The sequence below is a fragment of the Amblyomma americanum genome, chromosome 11, assembly GCF_052857255.1.
Source record: "Amblyomma americanum isolate KBUSLIRL-KWMA chromosome 11, ASM5285725v1, whole genome shotgun sequence".
Lineage (NCBI taxonomy): Eukaryota > Metazoa > Arthropoda > Arachnida > Ixodida > Ixodidae > Amblyomma > Amblyomma americanum.
In genome coordinates, this window is record NC_135507.1 from 57,121,271 (window position 1) to 57,142,787 (window position 21,517).

The 21,517-nt window shown below is 47.8% G+C and overlaps 1 protein-coding gene across 1 annotated transcript; it reads left to right on the forward strand.

Moving 5' to 3' along the window:
- The first annotated feature begins 447 nt into the window (after positions 1 to 447).
- Positions 448 to 19,114, forward strand: LOC144109648 (piwi-like protein 1). Its single transcript, XM_077642460.1, has 6 exons — positions 448 to 651; positions 4,087 to 4,932; positions 5,304 to 5,444; positions 9,005 to 9,577; positions 10,381 to 10,764; positions 18,659 to 19,114. Exons 1-6 carry the CDS (start codon positions 448 to 450, stop codon positions 19,112 to 19,114), a joined length of 2,604 nt encoding a protein of 867 aa, XP_077498586.1.
- Positions 19,115 to 21,517: the final 2,403 nt, after the last annotated feature.

Genomic DNA, 21,517 nt, shown 5'->3' on the forward strand with positions numbered 1-21,517 from the left:
GCCGCGGCGGCTGAGGTGCAGATTGTGTTATCCCTTGAAGGTAAAAAAACACGTGTCCTGAACATCAGCGCTCGTGTACAGGTGCCATGCAGTTGCCTCCCCATATTTGCTCCTTTTGTCCTGCGTGCATTTTGAAAGTGACGATCGTGTCTTTGTTCGTCGCCGCAGGGCTTCTGCTGCGCACCATTCCCACTTTCGAGTCAACGAGGCGAGCACATAGACCTAAGCCGTCTCGCCCTTGACGGGTCTTGTCTTCAACACCACCGCAACGAGTGGGCATCGCTGTAGATCAGCGGCTCGTTGTAGAGCCAGATGGACAAAAACAGCGGCGGTCAAGCACTTCCGCCCCTCGGTCGCGCTCGCGGCTGTTCGCGCGGCAGGGCACGGGCAGTGGTCGTATTGCCCGGAGCACAGGCGGCACCTACGGTGCCTCAATTTCCTGTTGCCATGGCGCCGCCAGCGGCTTTGCCAAGGACGCCTGGTGTTTTGAGGCCTGCGACGGTGTCCTTACCGGCGCCTTCGGTGGCGCCGTCGATGGCAGCCCTCGGCAGCGTGGAGGGCCGGTCGTTCCCCATCGACAGGGTGGCCATCGGACACGGGGCGCACCACCAGCAGATGGCGTCGATGGCGCCTTCAGCTGTGTTGCCGCCGGTGAGTTATCTCTTGTTTACAGCGACAGCTGTTAAAGGGCCGTTGCCTATGTTTTAGGCCTAGGTCTATGTGGTTTAGCATCCCAAAGCGACTGAGGCTATGAGCGTAGTGAAGGGCTCCGGAAAGTTTGACCACCTCGGGTTCTTTAACATGCACTGACATCGCAAAGTACACGGACCTCTAGAATTTCGCCTCCATGGAAAATTGACCACGGCGGACGGGATCCAACCCGCGTCTTTCGGGTCAGCAGCCGAGCTCCATAACCACTGAGCCACCGCGGCGGCACCCCTGGGTTTTGGGTCGTAGTAGTAGAATTTCGCAACTGAAAGATGGCTGCCACGGAAACCGTCCGAAGAGTTGCTACAGTAGGCAGGGGAGGGTGAACGCAGAATGTGAAAAGTATGGAGAGAGCGGAAGAATATGCAACCGGGGGCATTTCAATTCATAACATCATCTGTTAAAGGCCCGTTACCTGGGATTCGCGTCGTAGTGCTACACGAGAACTTAAGTGTTACTCTGTAACTATGCGCATATGCATGTTGCTCTCAAATTCATTAACTCTATATAATGAAATGAAGATAACCCCCCAGTTGGCCCTCAGTCTGGAATTTCACAGTGGTGACACAGAAGACAACTTGCCGAAGTTCGCCCGTATACATTAAACGTCTTAGTGCATTAATCTAAAGACGAGAAGCTGCTTCAACTGGAAACGGATCGTTTCTACGCTAAGATGGTGGCCGTGGAGCGCAGGTGTCGCCTTTGCCGTCTGTTTTCGCGGGCAAAATGAAGAGACTTCGATACTGTTCATAGTATCACCTCCTTTCCTGCGGTCCAAGCATGGCCAGAAATCTACCTCACTGTCACCGTGTATGGGGTACGGAAGGCTTCACTGAGGTCGCCGTATAGGCCCGCCGAGATTGTGCGCTTCGAAGAGAAAGAAAGAGTAGCATATCCTTGTTGCCAGTTTATATTGTGTATACTGATGCTGGGGTAATTGAGTGAATAAGGAGATTATGATGTGCCCAGCTGGGATAGTTTCCAGGGTGGAAGCATTAGGAGATTGACCGTATGGGCTGGAGGTGTATATGTGACACGAGAGCGTGTGGGGCTGTACACATCGCGTACGTTGCAGTGCCCAGTCCTTGTGAATATGAGACCACCGCATCATTGTACGCCACCATCTGGTTGCTGCACGGAGTTGTGTGATGTGTCGCGCGTACGAGCCGCCTGTCTTCGTCTAGCCTTCATGTCATGCGATGGGGGAGGGGGCAAATACTAGGTTAGATGAGGCGTGGGTATTGGTAACGTGAAGAGAGAGACCGAATGGGGAAAGGCTGAAATGACGAAGTAGCCAGGGGTCCCTTGGAAGGCGCCGGGTAATCATGCAATCTGTCGGTTCCGGTGAACGCCAGGAAGGCAGGTAAGAGGTAGAAGAGACCGGTGTCATGTAGTCTGATGTTGACTGGGGAGATGGAGAGAAGCTTCGTGTAAATTGTTTAGGCAGAAGCGAGCCGTGTGCGTTGTTGCTTGGTAAGGAAGATTTAATTCTCTGATAGCATGAAGATAGCTAAAGTCATAGTTATACATAAAGGAGGCCGGCGTGATTACATAAACAATCGCCGCCCTATCTCAATCTTGCCTGTGTCCTCAAAAAATATAGATCGTATCCTGAAAATGCGGGAGACGAGAGGATTTACGACTTTGAGAATGTTCGCGACCATTGATTTCAGGCTGGTTATGCTTTGCGTTATGCAGGAGATTTGTTGTTCGTATGATGCCAAACACTCCTTAAAGGCAGCTCATTGCTGTTCGAGACAAGTACTTGATGAAGGGTTGTTGGATGAAGTTAACTTGGGTGGTACAAAGCCAGGGGGAAGGTCAGGATGGTGCCTGGCTAGGATGATACTAGGCTGAGCAGGTGTTGACTTGGGCAGCCCGCACTAGAACAAGGTGAGCTTTTCAATGAATGAATGTGGGATTGGATGGTGAGACCTCAGCTGCTGTCCGCTTGCTCCGCGGCGCAGGTGTCCGGAGTGATCGGGAAGGGGGATGCGGTGAGGTAATTTGCACTGGAAATCGTTATAGTCTGGCCCAAGTTGCCGTATGACTGTGGACCAAAGCTGCCGCATGAGGCAGGACGAGTGTCGGTGCCCCTTCCTATCTGTGTCCAGGTGCGGATGGGGCAGGCGATCACTTGAGGTGTGGTCCGACCGGAGTGCTATGGAGTGAGTTAGGTTGAGTTTTGTGGGTTTTCCGCGTCATAATGGATGTCGGTCGCAAGGGTACGGACCAGCGTTCATCGAAGAGGAATTCGGTGACCATAGACCGCCTGTATACTAACTCGGTCTCCGCTGTCGGACAGAGCACCTCGTATTGAAAGGGGGTGGTCCCCTCCGAAGTGTTAGCACCACGGTGTGCAGGATTGCGACTCTTCTTCGTGAAGGTTGGGTGCAGAGGTTCAGCATCGCGAGAAAGTGTTTCTGAGCATTTTAATATGCGATGCCCACACTGTAGGCACTTTTATTGTTTTAGAGCCTTAGTTCGATGTGGTTGGCAGCTATATTGCTTGGACCTGTTTGCAGCAGTGAAAAAGAGCAGGAGTTTTTACACCAGCGCGTATCTGATGTAACGGTTGTACGGGTTGTTGCAGTATTCAAGATCACCTCGTTGATCACCTTAAGAGGAGTATGAGTTAAGGCGTAAGCCTATCTTCGCTCATGAGTGCCGTGGACGGAAGTTGTGTACGGAAATCTTTAGAACGAACTGTCAATCACAAGTTGTGTGGTTAATAAATAAAAAGAAGGTAAGCAACAGTTCACAAGCAAATAACGCATATGCAATGAAATAAAAGAAAACAAAAACGTTAAAATAAAAAAGAGAAATAAAACAAAAAGAAACAAATTACAAAAACGGAATAGTAAAAGTTAACAAAAGTGACGACGAGAAATAAAAATACTGAAATATAGAGGCAAAGCTGGTTTTTGAGGAAAGGAAATGACGTAGTAACTGTCTCACATATCTTGGCGCACACACGAACCCCGCTGTAAGGGAAGTGATAAAGGGGGTGAAAGAAGAAAGGAAGTAAGAGGTGCCATGTGGAGGTCTCCGGAATAATTTCTACCACCTCGGTATCTTTAACCTGCACCGACATCGCACAGCACAGAGGCCCCTTTTGCGTTTCGCCTTCACCGAAACGCGACCGCCCACGACGGATCGAACCAGGGCACTCCTGCTCGATAATCGAGCGCCCTAACCGCTCAGCCACCGCGGCGGGTGAAAAATGGAGGGAAGAACAGAGGACATGGGTTAGGGTTTCGTAATTGTGCTCTTAAGCAGACTTTTCGCATTCGTGTAAATTTAAGTATATCCTTATTGTGAGCGGCGGCTTTGTGTGCAAAGCTGTCTCCTTCCCTCTCTCTGTATGTCTGCTTGCAGCAGTTCCAGTTCGCACCGGCCGTTACACCTGGCGACAGTGGCGACTGCGGCCGCCAAGAAACCCGGCGTCGCCGCGACGGGTTCGCCGTCGTCGAGACGCTACCTGCGCACATCGACAACAAGAGGGGCACTTCGGGCAGCCCCATCAAGGTTGTGGCAAACTACTTCCGGCTGCTTTCCATGCCCCAGTGCTGCATACACCAGTACCATGTGGAGTTCACGCCGACGGTGGAGTCTAGTCGCATGCGGCGCGCCCTGCTCGTGGACTACATGGACATGTTCGACAAGTGCCTCGTGTTCGATGGCATGTCTGACTTGAAGTCGCCCAAGCGGCTGAACCAGGACATCACCGAGGTGTTCCCGCAGCGGCGCACCGACGGCAAGGTCATCTGCGTCCGCTTCAACTGGGTCCAGGAACTGGCCCCCTTCAACCCGGAGCTGCTGCGCCTCTTCAACACGCAGATGCGCCGCAACCTGGAGCGCCTGGACTTTGTGCAGATCAACCGGTACTTCTTCGACAAGCGCGCCGTGGCGAGCATTCCGCAGCACGCACTCGAGCTGTGGCAGGGGCTCGTCACGGCCATTGGTCAGCACGATGCGGGCGTCCTGTTGGTCACGGACACGCTGCACAAGGTGCTGCGTCGCGACAGCGTCTTCGACCTCATGTCTCACATCCAGCACGTCCCGAACTACAAGAACGAGTGCGTGAAACGGGTGGCCGGCTGCATTGTCATGACGCCCTACAACAACAAGACCTACAGGGTGGACGACATTGACTGGGACGAGAACCCGGCCTGCACGTTTGAAACCAAGGAGGGGTCCAAGACGTACGCCGACTACTACCGGGTACGTGTTGCTACTAGTGGCATGTTATAGGTTCTGTGCAAAGTGGTCAATTAACTGGTTACGTCGTCGCCATCACATCAGAAGCTTCTTCCAATATATTATGCCAGGAGGGTCCATTCCGAAGTGGTACCCGAATGTTTCCATGTTTGTCTCTCCATCTGGCTCAGCCACCTCTGACTGAATCGCGTTTTCTGTCCTTTGATGTCGTCTTTCTGTGACAAACCACTACCTATCTGGCATGCAGCTCATTCAGTTTCCTCAAACAGTTATCCTTGTGTTGCAAAGCCCAGCGTATTTGAGGGTTGGTGTGCTTAGCAGTATAGCTGCTGGTACGACTGACCTCCTGTGTCCTTGGGCGATGCCATGTGCAGGACCAGTACGAGAGGCGCATCCGCGACATGCGCCAGCCGCTGCTGGTGGTCCGTCCCAAGGAAAAGGACCTGCGCGCCGGCCGCACGCAGAACATCTACCTGGTGCCGGAGCTGTGTGTCCTGACGGGACTCACTGACGAGGTGGGCAGTCGGTTTGAATGTAGTGCTGTTTGACCTTTTCTACGGCGGCCGCTGTTTATAATGGGTATAACTCCTGCGTTCGCGACTTGGCCGGGGGTTTAAGGAGGAGGTGGGGAGGGATCAGGCCATTGATGCGCTGCTCGGCGAGCGTGGAAAAACAACTTGAAAATACAACGCAGAGTGGTGGTAGAGGATGAGGTACCGCGGCACGACGCATAGGGCTCTGCAGTGACGGCGCGGTGCAGTAAGGGGAAAGTGTGTTAAGTTGAACACCGTAACAGTTGCAGCTGTGTTCTCTTTTAATGTGCGGCAAACGGAAACGTTTGTCAATTTGTCATGTGGCAAACCTCATGGCACTTCTAATCAGCAAGCCCTAGTGCCAGGAACTCCAGTCCAACAATGCCTATATGGCTGTTTGTCACTCGTTTTTTTCTTTGTCAGCGTCAGCTGTTAAAGCGGCAGCTGATATAGATGTAGTTTGGTCATAAAGCCCTGCATTCTACCGCGTGATCTACAACAGCGTCAGCCTTAGGAGCTTAATTTAATTCAATTCACTTGTTACCTGCTTGCCACAGTTGACAGGTTGCAGTGTGCAAATAGGGAAATCCAGCTTTCAGCATAAAGCGGAGAGGGGCTGGGCAAGTAGTAGAGGGATGGTAGAGAAGGTGGGAGGTGATAGGTCGCTACAGTCGGATACACCTCAAGAACGAAGCGGCTTCTCCCCGTCAAAGGACATCCTTCCAGCCAACGGCGTCGGCCGATTCTCATGACAATAGAGTGAGCGGCGCCACAGTGCAGTGAGGAAACTATCCCTTTTTCATTTGCGACTCCTTGCATTGTCACGCTAACAAGGTCGTGAGAACCACCGGCTGATGCCAGTGGTCGCAAGGCGGTCCTGTGACGGGGGAAAAACGCTTTTTTCTTGTCTTATATTTGACTATAGGTTATCGCTTATGATTGACAAAGGAGATTCCAGGGCCAAATGCAGAGCTAAACGAAAGGAATAACAGCTTTCACCGATTAAGTGGTTAAGCTGGTCAGGGTAGCTCTGCTTAGTCAGCTTATATAGAATAAGTGCCACCTGTGTATAGAATCAGTGTCACCTGAGGCAGGAGAGCGCTCGAGACAACGGGAACATGGCTGTCGCAGTGCATTATCATCTGCCACTGCGTCATTCGTGACGTCATCTATCGAATGCGCCGGTCTACTCTACTGAAGTACCAGTCGTCCTGTTTAGAGTAGAGCGCGTCTGCTGTGAATGCAATGCTACGCCACCCTCCGCGGTGGCCCTGTGGTAAGAGCGCTCGGCTACTGAGCCTTATGACCTGGGCTCATGGCTGCGCGCTTCGATGGGGGCGGAACGCCGAAGGTGCCCAGGTACTGTGCGATGTGAGCGGGCGTTAAAGAAAACCAAGTGGTCGACATTAATGCGGAGCTTAAACTCCCTCAATTTACAATTTACATTTTACTTCGTGGCGTGGATACTTGAGGCTGTATTCCGAAGGTGTTCACGGAACATGCAGGTTCACTTCGGTCCGCACCGGTTGGTTCCATCCCGAAACACGGGCGTGACGGCTGCGTGGCGACACCTGACGTATTGTTTCATGTTACGTCATATTACTATGGTATTGAACTTAGTACTGCATCAATAATAGGGTCATTGCACCAAGGACGGAACACACGGACGCCGTTAGAACACCAGGTGATGTGAATTACTTCGCGCCCTCTATAACGCTCTCCCTCATGGCTTGTGTTGCTGTGGGACGTTAAACCCCAAGTACCGTACTGTACCGTTTTAGTTCGAAAACACTATTATGATTGGTTATCCTGGAGCAAGGTTTTGCGCTGTTTGTGGCTTTGTGCAATCACTGTCGATGGTGCCGCCATCGTTTACAATCCTAGCGCCACCGCTTGGCCAATACTCTCACCCATAACGCGTCGCCTGCGCGCTTCGCGATCCCCGCACACAGCGCGCTACAGCCGTCAGGGTCGGAATCACGTGAGCAACAGCTCATGCCGTGCCGTGTCTTTTCATGCGGTTGCATTTCATTAGCTAGGGTTTATGCAGTTCTGCTTCCCCACATTTAAAGAAATTAGGTGAAAATTCTCTCATTTTTATTCGCGCATGACCACATAAATTCGTTATTCTATTATATGCCTGGAGGCTATACTTGCGCAGCTTCCAGGGTATTTCAGTCGGCTCTAAATTTCCCCACTAGACGCCGGCTGATTTCACCGCTAGGCCTCGGCCGTTTTGGTTGAACAGGCGAAGCCCGTCTTAAGTTTTTCAAAATGGCGTTTCGACAGTGACAGAGACAACAGTGTCCCTATCGGACAACGCTATAGTGACGCCTCAAATGGACTGTCTGTCTCTATGCATGCAAAAGGCGACAGTTTCTAGAGTACCTTTCCGGTGTAAACATTTTCGAGTACTTCGCAGGCGTTATCTTCGGCGGTGGTAAGCATTCCGAGCTTCGCTCCTTTTCCTCCCACCCCGTGGGCGAAGGAGAGGTGTTTTGTTAGGTAACATAAGTGATCGCTCTCCGAGCGTGTCAGCAGCTTCAAGCATGCTACGCTGTATCCGCATCAACGTATTATCCGTGAAGCTTGCTTCGTTACGATGCGCGGCGTACTCGTGGGTGTGCTACGAGATATCCGTTCCACCTCTTACGCGATTAGTACGCGTTAAATGAAATGTTCGCGATAAGCCACTACGCCGTGAGCGGGCATCAAGATATGAGGCTGAATGGAAGCGGACGCGGGCATTTCGTGCTGGAACATCCTAAGCGCACGTTTTGCTCATGCGAGTACGCCTTGAATTGGCTTGACGAGGTTTTACTGCATTACAAAACTGGTACCGCAAAATGCATAGGACATAGTATGTACTAAAAACCTGAATTTAAAATTGAAAGGTTGGAAAGCAGAAATGGAGGTTTGTGCTTCTTCATAAGGTTTGTGTTCGAATTGATTTGAATGCGCTACAAACTTTTTTGGAGCAACGGGCTTGGGGACGGGAAGGCGTCAGCATCTTTTACCGTTCCTTGTAGAACCATAAAGCGTGCCCAGTTTAAGCCATGCCTACATGAATGTATGCAGCTTGTGAGAACTTGAAGATTACGGACCCCGCGCTGTATCGTGGTCGCTAAGGGCACATGTGCTCGTACAAAGTCTAGTTTGCGCCATTTTTAAAAGTAGTTTAGCAGATAATGGGTATACGGGCCTTCTGGGACCCGACCGAAAATCTTTGGCGGACTCTGAACTATTGGAGCTACCCAGATAAGTGTCGCTGTCCGCCACCGCGGTGGCTGAGTGGTTATGGTTCTCGCCTGCTGACATGAAAGACACGGGCTCGATCCCTGCCGGAGCTGTCGCATTTCGATGGAGGCGAATTTATGGAGGCTCCCGTACCGATCATTGTCAGTGCACGTTAAGGAACTCCAGGATGTTGAAATTATCCGAATACCCTCCACTACGGCTTCCCTGATAGCCTGAGTTGCTTTGGGGCGGCCATAGACCGCAAACCACAGTTGCTGTCTAACGGGCCCTTAATTGCCTCGCAGATGCGCGCCAACGTGTCTGTGATGCGGGACCTGGCTCAGCACACCCGCGTGGAGCCTTCCAAACGGGTGCGGAACCTGCTCGAGTTCATGGACCGCATCAACAACAACGACGCTATCCGCAACGATATGGACAGCTGGGGGATCCGGTTCGACGACTCGCTCGTCAGAATCGACACCCGCGTGCTGTCGCCCGAGAAGCTGATGCAGGGCAGCAACGCGTACCGCTACAGCGCGGCCACGGCCGACTTCTCGCGCGAGACGCGCGACCGGCCGCTGCACGTGGCCGTCGCCGTCGAGTCGTGGATCGTCCTCTGCCACCGGCGCGAGGAGGCCAACCTGACGGAGTTCGTGCGCACCCTGATGTCCGTGTGCCCGCCCATGGGCGTCAAGATCAGCCAACCACGCCTGGTGCTGCTGGACGATGACCGGCCCAGCGGCTTCGTGGAAGCTCTGCGCCGGCTAGCCAGAGCGGGCAATATTCAGCTGGCTTTGATCGTGCTTCCCAACAACCGGAAGGACCGCTACGACCTGATCAAGAAGGAGGCCTGCGTCGACCTCGGACTCCACACGCAGGTCGGCCGAGGCTATTGTTCTTTGTCGCCCGAAGCGGGTAGCGAGCTCCAGTAAAAACTCTGGATTTACTTTTCAAGACTTCTCCGGAGTCTGTTTTTGCGGTTCTGTAAGATGACCATTGTACAGGGGGCCTGCGGCGTCAACAAGCTATCCTCATTACAGCTTTTTCTGCAGACCTCTGGCTTCCTTTAAATTGTATTTGATGCCAACAAGAGTTATTATTATCATTATTATAGAGCGCCGAGTCCAGCTTCCTTGAAACGCAATTGTAATCAGTTGGAATGAGTGTTCGATTCGCCCTTTGTGTGCAAAAGAGGGAAGGTGTGGTGCGCGTTGATGTGATTTGCTTTTCAAGACTCAAAGAATTTATAATTACCTCATTTCAGTTCTTCGGTTGGTTTCATTTGTATAAATGGAGGCTCCAATTAGTCATTCCTGGCGGGAACGCTGTGCATAAAGAGAATAATCACTTCATTTGACGTGGTGAGCACCGAGCAATTCTCTGGCTAGGAGCATCACTGTCTAGTTGGTCGTGCTGTAATCTATATTACTGTCAAGATTAGCTGTTGCCTCTTTTCGCTGCGCTGTAAACAGTTACGCCAAGAGCGATGCGAGGGCTGTCTGGGTGTGAAAGTTGGTCGACGTGTATGTAAGTGTTAACGTAGCAAGGAGCTGTGGGTTCAGATGAGGCAAGTAGACTGGGACAGATGGGGCAAGTAGACTGAAGAAAGCAAAGCCATGGCTAAAGCAGTACAGTGCATAATGGTGCCGATGGCCCTCATTGTTTTCGCTACACTTCCCAGGTGATCCTCGCCCGCACCATCGGCAACCGCAAGAACATCCGCTCGGTGGCCACCAAGGTTGCGGTGCAGCTGAACTGCAAGCTGGGCGGCGAGGCCTGGTGCCTGGAGATCCCTCTGGTCAGCACCATGGTGATCGGCTGCGACACCTACCGCGACTCGAGCTCACCCCATCGTTCGGCGGGCGCCTTGGTGGCCAGCATAAACAAGAGCCTGACGCGGTGGTATTCGCGCATCTCCTTCCACGACACCCACGAAGGGCTGGGCTACTCGCTTGCCTCGCTGCTGCGTGACGCGCTGCGCAAGTACTCGCAGTGCAATGACGGCGCTTCACCCCACCGCATCATCTTCTTCCGTGACGGGGTGTCCGACGGACAGATCCCCCAGGTGAGCATTTCTGGTGGTACTCTGTTTACCTGCAGTTTTAACGCGATAGCGTCAGAGGCATTGTTACCCAGAACACCAGGCATTGGCCTTATGAGCGAAAACATTCTCCGCCAACGCTGCCCCAGTGTACGACTTCATGGTGTTAGCTACGGGAGCTTCGTATTTGCATCGGTGTGCTGATCAGCAAACGTGAAGAAAAGTAAATACGAATGTTCGCGAATGTTTCTTCGGAAACATCCCTTCTAAGACACAAGCAGCGCCGTCTACCTCATGGATTTTGCACTACTATTGCATTTTACAGCCAGCTTTGCTATATCCGGTATATTTCCTCGTTAAAACGTGTGCAGCACAACAGGATGAATCGTTTGACACCAAGCGGAACCCCCTCCGACAGGCGGTTCGACCGCAATGGCTGCCTGAACATCCTCGTAATGTACGGTATGGGGCGGGAAGATCATCGGTGCAAATCTGGCACATATTTTGGGCTTCATCTCAATTAGCAGTTTTGTCCTTCGGAACATGTCAGGTCATTTGGCACCACTTTGAAGATTCTGCATCTTGCTCGTGGCCCCTAAAATTTATGCAAATGGTGCCGTTCTACTAGCACATATATAACGAGTCGAAAGTACAGGTATGTATTCAGGCGCTACGCACCCACTTTTGCTGTAATGTAGCGAGGTCACGTGGTAATTTGACCTTCACTGCATAGGGACGCGTCCTTGACAAACGTAAGTAAAGTCACGAGCATGACTTTGGCAGGTGGCGCCCACAGAGCAACCCAGGAGGCAGGTGGGCCATCTAGGTCACGTGGCCTTGCGGCGTCGTCGCAAGCTGCCTACCGGATAGGGAGCAAGCTACGCACTATCGCAGATGGCAGTTAATCATTGGTGGCTCATAAAGAGAAACCTGGGGCGCACAAGGGCGCAGGCACGTTTCTCATTGCTTAACCGCTGAACCACTGCGCCAGGAGGGGTATGAGGAGTCCCATAGGTCTCTGAATGTAGAAAATGGCCTTCTGTATATATAGGAATCAACCTTTTTTGCTGTCGCGTCATATCGTTAAGGTGGAGCTTAAATGTTATCTCCAATAATTGTACTGTGGCCTGTATTGTTATTTCTTGGCTTTAAGAATGCTGATTCTTTCTAGTCTTTGCCCATCCTACCTGGGCCACTCAAGCTCTGCAGTATTATGTAAATTAAATGAAATAATGTAGATGCATGTAGAGTGTATTGCAGGTTCGTAGTGCAGGCATTTTGCGCTGTAACTGTAGTGGTGGCAAACATCCAAAATTTCCAGTGCCCTTCAGTACGGCGTGCCTCATAGCCTAAGTAGCTTTGTGCCGTTAAACCCATGTAATCCGTAAACAATAAACTTCCAAATACAAGCGAATCAGGTTTACAGGTAAGCTGCTTAGTTAAATTGTTTTCGCTTGCTACATAACTATTGTGGTTATTCAGATAGTCTCAATGTAAGATAAGTGGCTGGCCGATGCTAATGCCATCCCCTAAAAAAATTCCAAGAGTTTCTGTCGACTTTCAGTAGAAATACATCGAGAATCTATTACTGTGTGCAAAAGTTCTCTGCAGGGGATGTCAGTTATTAAGAGTTTCCAACATTTGCTGGTCAAGAAGCACACCCACATTCTCTTTGCGGCTTCTAGAAAATCGAATTTCGAAGACGTGATTATGGCCTGGTATATGGCACAATATGGCTTCGAAAACTTCGTGGCTAGGATGGTGCAGGCGTCTCATCATCTTATCTCTACCGTCTGGACCGGCCTTTGAAGGTCGCAGAAAGAATATGTCTAACCATCTTTCTAGACAATAACATGATTGACCTGTTTTGTGGCGTTCGTCAGAACTGGTAATAAATACATGAGCTCGAGGATTCATTGCATCTCGGCAAGCATTTTGCGGGTGCTAAAACGTCATGGCGAGACAGACTTCGTCATTTTGGCCCCGTCAAACTGCAAGTTATTGATAAACATTTTTGCTATAGCGTGTTTCGTAGCAGGGAAGAAAAAAACATTTTAGAGCGATCAGTTGGATCGATGCAGAAGAAATATGACAGCATTCTTCTTTGCCTCACCAGTCTATTTCATTTTTCATTTTATTCTAATTATATTTCTATTCCAGTTCTGAGTCCATTGTCTCCCACTACCCAGTCTACTCCAGTTGTTTTCTATGCAAAATCTGAGATTGCGGCGAGTCCTCTTACCACTACCAGCGCAGCGCAGTGGTTATGCGATATCAGGCCTTTACAAAATTGTCTATGATAGCCTATAAACTTGTTATAGTCTCGATTGCCTTCATATAGATATTTCTTTTTGTCTATTCATAGTCTATAGTCTGTCTGAAGACAAAAGTCATCAAAAAGTGTATGGACATAAAATTATAGAATGTGTATAGACTACCTCAAGGATTAGTATTGCCTACCGACTTTTCTCTAGCATTTGTCCATTAACAGTCTATAGACATTATGGCAAAAGTCTGTGAACAGTCTATATCATTTGTTCATAAACAGTCTATAGACATTATAGACAGAAGTAAATGGTCAGTCTATTGACTGTCTAAAAAAATTTTGTAAGGGATAGCTCTGCATTGGAAGGTGGCCGTTTCAAACGCAGCCTTTGAGAACCATGTTGTTCTTCCTGAGCTGTGCGAGAAGGAATCGATTCAGGAAGCTTCCATTTCGCACACTTCGTTCTTTGGGAGGCTATATATTCTGAGCGGGGGTCTGCTCCTCATCCTCATCCATCGACCCACGTCTTGCTCCTCTCCCCTGCAGGACAGTTGACAGGTGGAGGGTGGAGAGAGGGAAGTCCCTTTAAGGTGGATGCTTCACGTAGACACTGCTGGCGAGTTTTTCGCCTTCATGGTTCATTTAATGCTATCACATTAAAAGAAATTGGAGAGGACACTTAAGCTTCGCATTAATGGTATAACGCGATAGCGGAGTGGGTTAGGCTTTCCATTCTCAGCAGTTTAACCCCTTTGAACGCATTTTTTATTTTTTTCAGTTGTTTCAGTTAAATCAGTCACACACCCTAAATTGTATTAATTAGCATCGTCAAGCATTGGCTTATAATTCTGAGAATGTTGACATATTTAAACACCACTTCTTACATTTTATTCTTTTCTTTAATATACCAGTTCTTCAATTAAACTCAGTTATTTCTTGAACTCCTCATCGCCTATCCCACACCAGTTAATCGTCGATCACTAGAACCGCAAATTGGCATGATAGGATTTTTTACGCAGCACCGATTATAAAACGCCGGATAGAATTCCTACCGCGAGCTAGGCTCGAACTTAGTACGTTTATGCTGCGCGAAACGTTGAATCATAAGAGACAATCCGGAACATTGTGCGGAGAACGCTTGGCATGGTAAGATTTGTTTTTCGCAGCCCCAATTTTTTAGAGGCCGAATACGACGGCGGCTTTTCGACCAAACGAGATGTATACTCAATCCCCTAAAAACGTTTGGCACTGAGCGTAACAAAGCTGCATGAGAGCTGCGAGATATGGTGTAGTGAAGGGCCCGGAGATAATTTAGACCACTGGTGGCTAATTAATATTTACAAGCAGTTTAACTTGCATTTACATTTCAGACTACGCGGGTGTTTTCACATTTCGTGTCCACTGGAGATGATGCGGCCTCTGTGTTGGAAGTGTGATCAAGCAGGAAAGTGCTGTAGTGGACCACGCTTAACTTTTTGCCGATGCGTTGCAGTGATTACAGAAAGCATTTATTCCACAGTAAACTTAGATTTTTTTCAAGAACGGTAACTTTTTGTAGCAAGGCAGGCTGGATTTCGGACTAGTAGAGTAGGATTAGGAATCAAGAGGTTGGGCTCTGAGCATCTGCCATGTAGGTGCGCAATGAATTGATTCCCGGGAGTTCAGAATAGCATGAAAAAAGTTGCAGATATTGGAAACTTTGCAGATGGCATCTGCGTGGGCGGTCAATTTTCCATGAGGATGTCATCATGGCTAGAAAGTATGTGACAGGCATGCACGTCTTGCTCGGGACCAGGCTCGCGGCAATACAGTGCGGTAATCGAAAGTTTTAGCATAATGTTTTTTGTTGGTTTCCACATGAGATGACGGAAGCTGTCTGATGTGAAACATGTAAATTGGATGTTGGAAGCCCGAGCGAGTGGCGATAAGCAGATTGGACTTACGCGCGGGATTCCACCATGCTTCATAAATCTACACATACATGGCTGCCACTGGGGCCTGGATGAAAGCTCCTGGTGAAACTCCTGGTTACTATATGCTGCTACCTGGAGCCCTGGGTAGCGCATGCGCAGTTGGCTCTGGCTCAGTTTTTTTCTTTAAAGGGTAAGAATTGCATGGCATTTTTCACGGCTTCGTGTCATTATGATCTTGTTATTATTATTTTATTTATGAAATACTGCGGACACTAAGTCCAAGCAGAGTGGGCGTACAAGTGAGCGAAATAAGAAAGAAATAACACTGGAAAATAGACAGAAATAGCGCTAATTGGTTAGACCTCATGGGGCAATGGTTGATTTATTTGATTCCAATCTATTATAGTTCGTGGGAAAAATGAAAACTTGTAGGTGTCTGTTTTGGCGAATATTGGGGTTAGAAAACTAGGGTGGTAATGTCGAGTTTGTCTGGCAGATAACGGCTTTAAGTATAATGAGGGGTCCAGACCAATTTGTTCTCTAATAAAAGCGCAAGAAACTCTAACCTGAACTTTTTTCTTCGGAGTTCAAATTGTTCAATTTGGTTAATTTCCATCAAAGTGGTGGGGGAGTCAGTCTTTGCATATTTAATAAAGATGAATCTAACAGCCTTTCTCTGTATTCGTTCCAAATTGGCTATGTTAGATTTAGTATACGGGTCCCACACTACGCATCCGTATTCGAGTTTTGGTCTGATTATAGAAGAATAACAAATTAGCTTGATGTTAGGAGGCGCGTTCTTCAGTTTATGTCTTAAGCAGCACAATTTGCGAAATGCGTTAGAGCAAATGTTTTTGATATGCAAGTTCCCCGTTAATTTGCTAGTTATAGTTATGCCTAAGTATTTGTAGTTAGATACTTGTTCAAGAGGGGACGAAATTAATTTGTATGTGTAACTATGTGGTATGTTTTTTCTTGTTATCGGAAGATACACACTTTTGTCAGCATTTAGAACCATGCCCCATTGGTCGCACCATTTCAAAACATTGTTCACAGCATTGTTCAAAACATTCTGGTCATCCCTATTAGTAATTTCTTTGAATAATATACAATCGTCTGCGAACAATCTAATATGCACTGATGGGCTAATTACTTGAACAATGTCATTAATATATAAAAGAAAAAGCAGAGGGCCCAAGACACTTCCCTGTGGTACACCGGATGAAACTGGAAGAGAGCCCGAACATTGTCCACCAACTTCAACAAACTGCCTGCGGTCCTTTAAGTATGGGGTTATCCAAGTTATGAAAATCTCGGGAATGCCAATATGTTTCATTTTTAGAATTAATTTATCATGAGGAACTTTGTCGAACGCCTTGCTGAAATCTAAAAAAATTGCATCAATTTGGCCCTTACTATCTATACAGGAAGCGAATGAGTTAATTACCGTAACCAGTTGTGTTACTGTCGAGAAACCCCTTCTGAATGTGTGTTGGAATTCGTTTATGACCAAATTTTTTTCTAGAAATTCATTCACACAGTGTGCAACTATATGCTCTAGTAGCTTACAGCACGATGAAGACAATGATATGGGACGATTGTTTTGCAACAAAAGACGATTTCCTTTTTTGTAAACGGGGACAATTCGGGCTGTCCTCCAGTCATCAGGTAATTTGCTTGTCAGCAAAGAAGCACCAAACATGATCACGAGGAATTTCGCCAGGGTTTCAGCATAACGACGAAGGAATACATTTGGAATACTATCAGGACCACATGACGTTCTCGTTTTTAAGTTTAATAACATAGAAAAGACACCTGAATAAGATATGAAGTTCACTTCAGAAAGATGATACACCCGGCTATTCGCGGTACACGCGCTAGGAGCGGAAAATACGCTTTGAAAGTACTCATTAAAATGCTGGGCAATAGCCATCTGATCACATACCATAGCATTGTTCACCGAAACTTGTGACACGGTTTTCTTTTTCTCACTGATGTAATTCCAAAATTTACTTGGCTCGTTTTTTATGAAATTTTGAAGTGATGTGTTAAAAAAATACTCTTTAGAATCACGTATGGCGCATGCTAGATTGTCGAGCAAATGTTTAATCTGTTTAGGGTGTGTGTGCTTCTTCTTGTGCCGTTTTACCTCTCGCCGGAGTTGAATTATGCTACGTGTGATTTATGGGGTTTCCTTACGTTCTTTTCTATATTTGCTTGGCACAAAAGTTTCGATGCAATAAAAACAAATTTTTTTGAACCGGTCCCAGAGTGCGCAGACATCAGTATCAACGAAATCAAGAAAGCAGGTTTCTAGATGCTCAGTTACAGTAGTGATGATTGTTTGTTTTTAGTGTGTTGTACCAAAGGCAAGGAAGCACTAACTAGGCAGTGATCAGAAAGCCCCTGCTCCACAGTGACAGTAAACCTTACAAGATTGCGAGGCAGGAACAACAGATCTAATAATGATTTCGTGGAACCAACTTGACGGGTTGGTTCGTGAACTACTTGCATCAAGTTGTGAGTTAGCATTATATTAAACATTTTATTTGCATGCTTACTGTTAGCACCAAAACACTCAAGGCGTTCCCAATCCACACAAGGCAAGTTGAAATCTCCCATCAACAAAATTTTGCTATTTTCGTGCTGTGACATATGATTGTGTAGTTTATTTAAGCAGTCAGGTCCAGAATCGGGAGGTCTATACAGAGCTTATAAAACGAAGTTATGACCCCAACAAGACAATTTTACGCATAGGCATTCAATTTCTGGTACCTCGTCCTGCAAGACGGCCGCAATTTGTTTCTTAATGAGGATAGCTATTCCACCACCTCTAGATTCTCTATCTTTTCGAAATACATTGGAGGCGGGAGGAAATACTTCATCATTCGTTCACTTCGCTGTGAAGCCACGTCTCCGTAATCACTGTAATGTGTGGATCATGCTGTGATAAGGTTATTTCAAGATTGGCTGCTTTATTAACTAAACTACGTGCATTAAGGTTCACTACGCGCAGCTGCTTGCATTGTTCCGAGTGACGTCATGCCTCGTCCTCTTGAGGTGTTCTAGGTTTTGAGGAGGCTATCTTTACGCGCTTTTTTTAGGATTCATCCCAGACGAACATATCTTTATCCACTTTTAGCTTATCGTGAAAAAGGGCGACCTTTTTTTTTCTTGACAACGTTCAGCATTAAAAAATCTCGCAGGGGAAGTAATGAGGTGCATGTAGGGTAATTTATTAGAGCCAAAAATATCCCGAAAGTGGGCGGGGTCGGGGCAAAAGTGGCGCAAAATTCGAAATCACAGCAAGTGGACGGAGCTAATGCGTGCCGCCAAATCTGAAAAAACCGGAAGTGAAGACGGAGCGAAGCATGGCGCCAGATTTGGAAACGAAGCGTGGAACCAAGTTAATAAAATCAAAGTTTGCAATGATAGAATCTAATTTAGCCACAGAGTGGGAAAGAGGGCGAAGAGGCGTCAATGCTTATGAATTCCTCCAATGCGGGTGCTGCAGTGATCTCATAATCTTGTTTAACTGTTATAAATTGGTCTCAAAATTCTCCGTTTTCAGTTCTGCACTTTTAACCTTATTCCACCTCTCTGGTTTTGAGCCACCAATCGTTCAGTCACTTTCTCGCAACTTCCAATGTCCTCTGGTGTCAGCAGCAATGCACTGGCAGGTGGTGCTGGTGGCGGCAGCGGGCGCGACTGAAGCGTGTCTCGGGTGTGCGCGGCGCAGGTGAAGGAGTGGGAGATCAATCAGATCGTGGCCTCGCTGCAAGCGCTCTTCCCGGGCGTGCAGCACAAGCTGGCCTTCGTGGTGGTGACCAAGCACATCTCCACGCGTTTCTTCCTCCCGGGCCGTGAGCACGTGATGACCAACCCACTGCCGGGCACCGTGGTCGACAGCGAAGTGACGCGCCCCGAGCGGTACGACTTCTTCCTGGTGTCGCAGAGCGTGCGCCAGGGCACCGTTGCCCCGACCCTCTACAACGTCATCTACGACACGACGGGCCTCAAGCCCGACCACATGCAGCGCCTGGCCTATAAACTGACCCACCTGTACTTCAACTGGCCGGGCACCATCCGCGTGCCGGCCCCGTGCCAGTACGCCCACAAGCTGGCCTTCCTCGCCGGCCAATCGATGCACGCGGAGCACAACCCGCGCCTCTCCTCTACTCTGTATTACCTCTAAACTGCTGGCGTTCGGGGTTTGCCGACGTTCGATGGTGTGAGGAAGGTGGGAAGGGAGGCTTGTGCCCTCTGCTTTCTTCTGCACTCCTGCGCACAGCATCTAAGGAGTACGGAAAGGGGTTAAGCAGGTGTGTGTGATCGACCACCGCATGTTGCCATGGCTTTTCATGAACCAAGCGCCGGCAGAAGCAGGGAGGGCCTTTGTGCCTTGGTCCTTTTGTGCCTTTGTCCCGCCTCTGTTGCACTGTTCACCCACCATGAATTTTTGCCTGTAAATGCTGTCAGTTGCTTTACTTTCAAAAGTTCTTGAAGCAACTTTTTGTTTGTTGTGTGGTCATTACATATTGGTTTGCTTTGAATTTGTATTGAAAGTTTTTGTGTGTGAATGTTGTCAGATGGTTGGTTTGCTTTCAAAAGTTGTGCAAGAAGTTTTTGTTTTTGTGTTGTCTTGACAAGTTGGTTTGCTTTGATTTTGTACTGAAACTTTTTGTTCGTAAATGTTGTTCTATGGTCTGGTTTTAAAAGTTGTTGAAGCAATTTTTTTGGTTCTGTTGTGTTTACATGATGGTTTCCTTTAAATTTGTATTGAAACTTATAGTTTGTAAATGTTGTCACAAAAACTTCACTGAAACTGATTTGGTTGGGGAAGTTGTGCCGTTACCATTTGGTAAAAAAGCCCCCTGAAGCTTGCGAGGTTCCTACATGAGAAGTTGATGACCAACCCCATTCCTCTGCTTGCTGCTTTGCTGGGTCTCATAGTTGAAGGGACCATTTGGAACACTCATGCGCTCAAGAGGGGTTAACTTCTTGTGTGAGAGTAAATAGGCAGAGGGCAGGGGAAGCTAGGTCTTCAAAACGGAAGAATGGTGCTACACCAAGCAGTGTAAGGATCTGAAATTGAAGTTTTTTCCATGTAGCATCTGGGCATGGAATTATTATCCGGCATAAATTTATGATGTCTTTAGATATTTTGATTTGAATTGCGACTGCAAACACTTTATGAAAAACAGTAGTACTGGTCTGGCTAGGATAGGCGCGTAATTTCAGTATTGTATGCTCAGGAAAGCCCCCCGAGTGCTTCCAGGTTTCTACATGTCGAATGTTAGGACATTTCCCCGATCTTTTACCTTAACATCATAGTTTACGATGTGGGTTTCAACGCTCATGCCTGAAAAGGGCTAAGTATGTCAGTAGGAGCAGGCAGATGGCAATGGAAGGTTTACTATGTAGCATAGGGATCTTTAAATTCTTGGCTTAGAGGCCTTTTCTTAGCATAAATTATCAAAATTAGAAACTAAGCAACCAACCTGAGTCGCACGCATTGCATGCGAAATAAAATTCTCAAATTATAAAGGACTTAAAAATGCTAATTGCTTCAGAAAGAAGGGTGTTAAGTGGAATTGGGATATGCCAAAAGTGCAGTTATGTGATTTATACAACGTGTGCATTATTTCATTGAACGATGTATAGCGTAACGTTTCATATTTCTCCGATGTTTCAACAAACTTGGCAGTTAACCGAGTTTGTGTTATATCGGATGCGGTGTGTAACATGGGAGGTCAGGTGTGTAGCTTCCACTTTCTCAGTCAAAGCATTGAAGGTTGTTTAAATGGTATCGAGATGTTCGGCTTCATGTCAGTGAAATGCTTCTTGCATAATGCTATTTTCTTATTTGGGATATCATACATATGTAGCAGTTGCCTAGCTTGAAATTACTTTTGTGCACTTCTGGTGATTTGGACAAACAGATTCTTTAGGATATAATTTGCAGTGTGTTCAATAAAATTCATACTAGGTTTCCCGCTTGAACACTTGCGCTTCATTGACGTAGCATTGGTATGGGACAAGTACTCTGGCTTCATGGCTGCTGTCTATGCAAATATTACGTGGCTGGGTTCTTCGCTTCGCGTTGTGTAGAGTTACGGTATTGCATGATACTTGTAGCTCTGGTGCTTAAAGAGATAGGAATGTGAAGTGTTCAAAAGCTGCGTGAAACTTACCCACGCTGAAATTTTCATTTGTTCGTAACAAAATTTGGAACACCAAGAAAGATGCATGACCGCTTGTGTTAGCTGCCCTGCGTGTTTTTCATGCCGGCTCGGTATTCTAGGTCAAAATTCCCGTTCTGCAGGGAGGTGAAACGAGAAAGACTCCCATGCGTTAAAGATACCCAGGTGGTCGAAATTATTCAGGAGACCTTCACTAAGGCACCTCTACCTTTCTTCTGTCTCTTCCTCTTTTATTCGTTCCCTTACAGCGCGGTTCAGGTGCCCACCGTGATAGGTGCGACAGTTACGGCGTCATTTCCTTTCCTCAAAAACAAATTTCCTTTTTCGATACATAAAGCCCGCTTCACATAGCGCGATTGTCAACGCAGCGCAGTGTATATGAGCCGTTTTGCGAC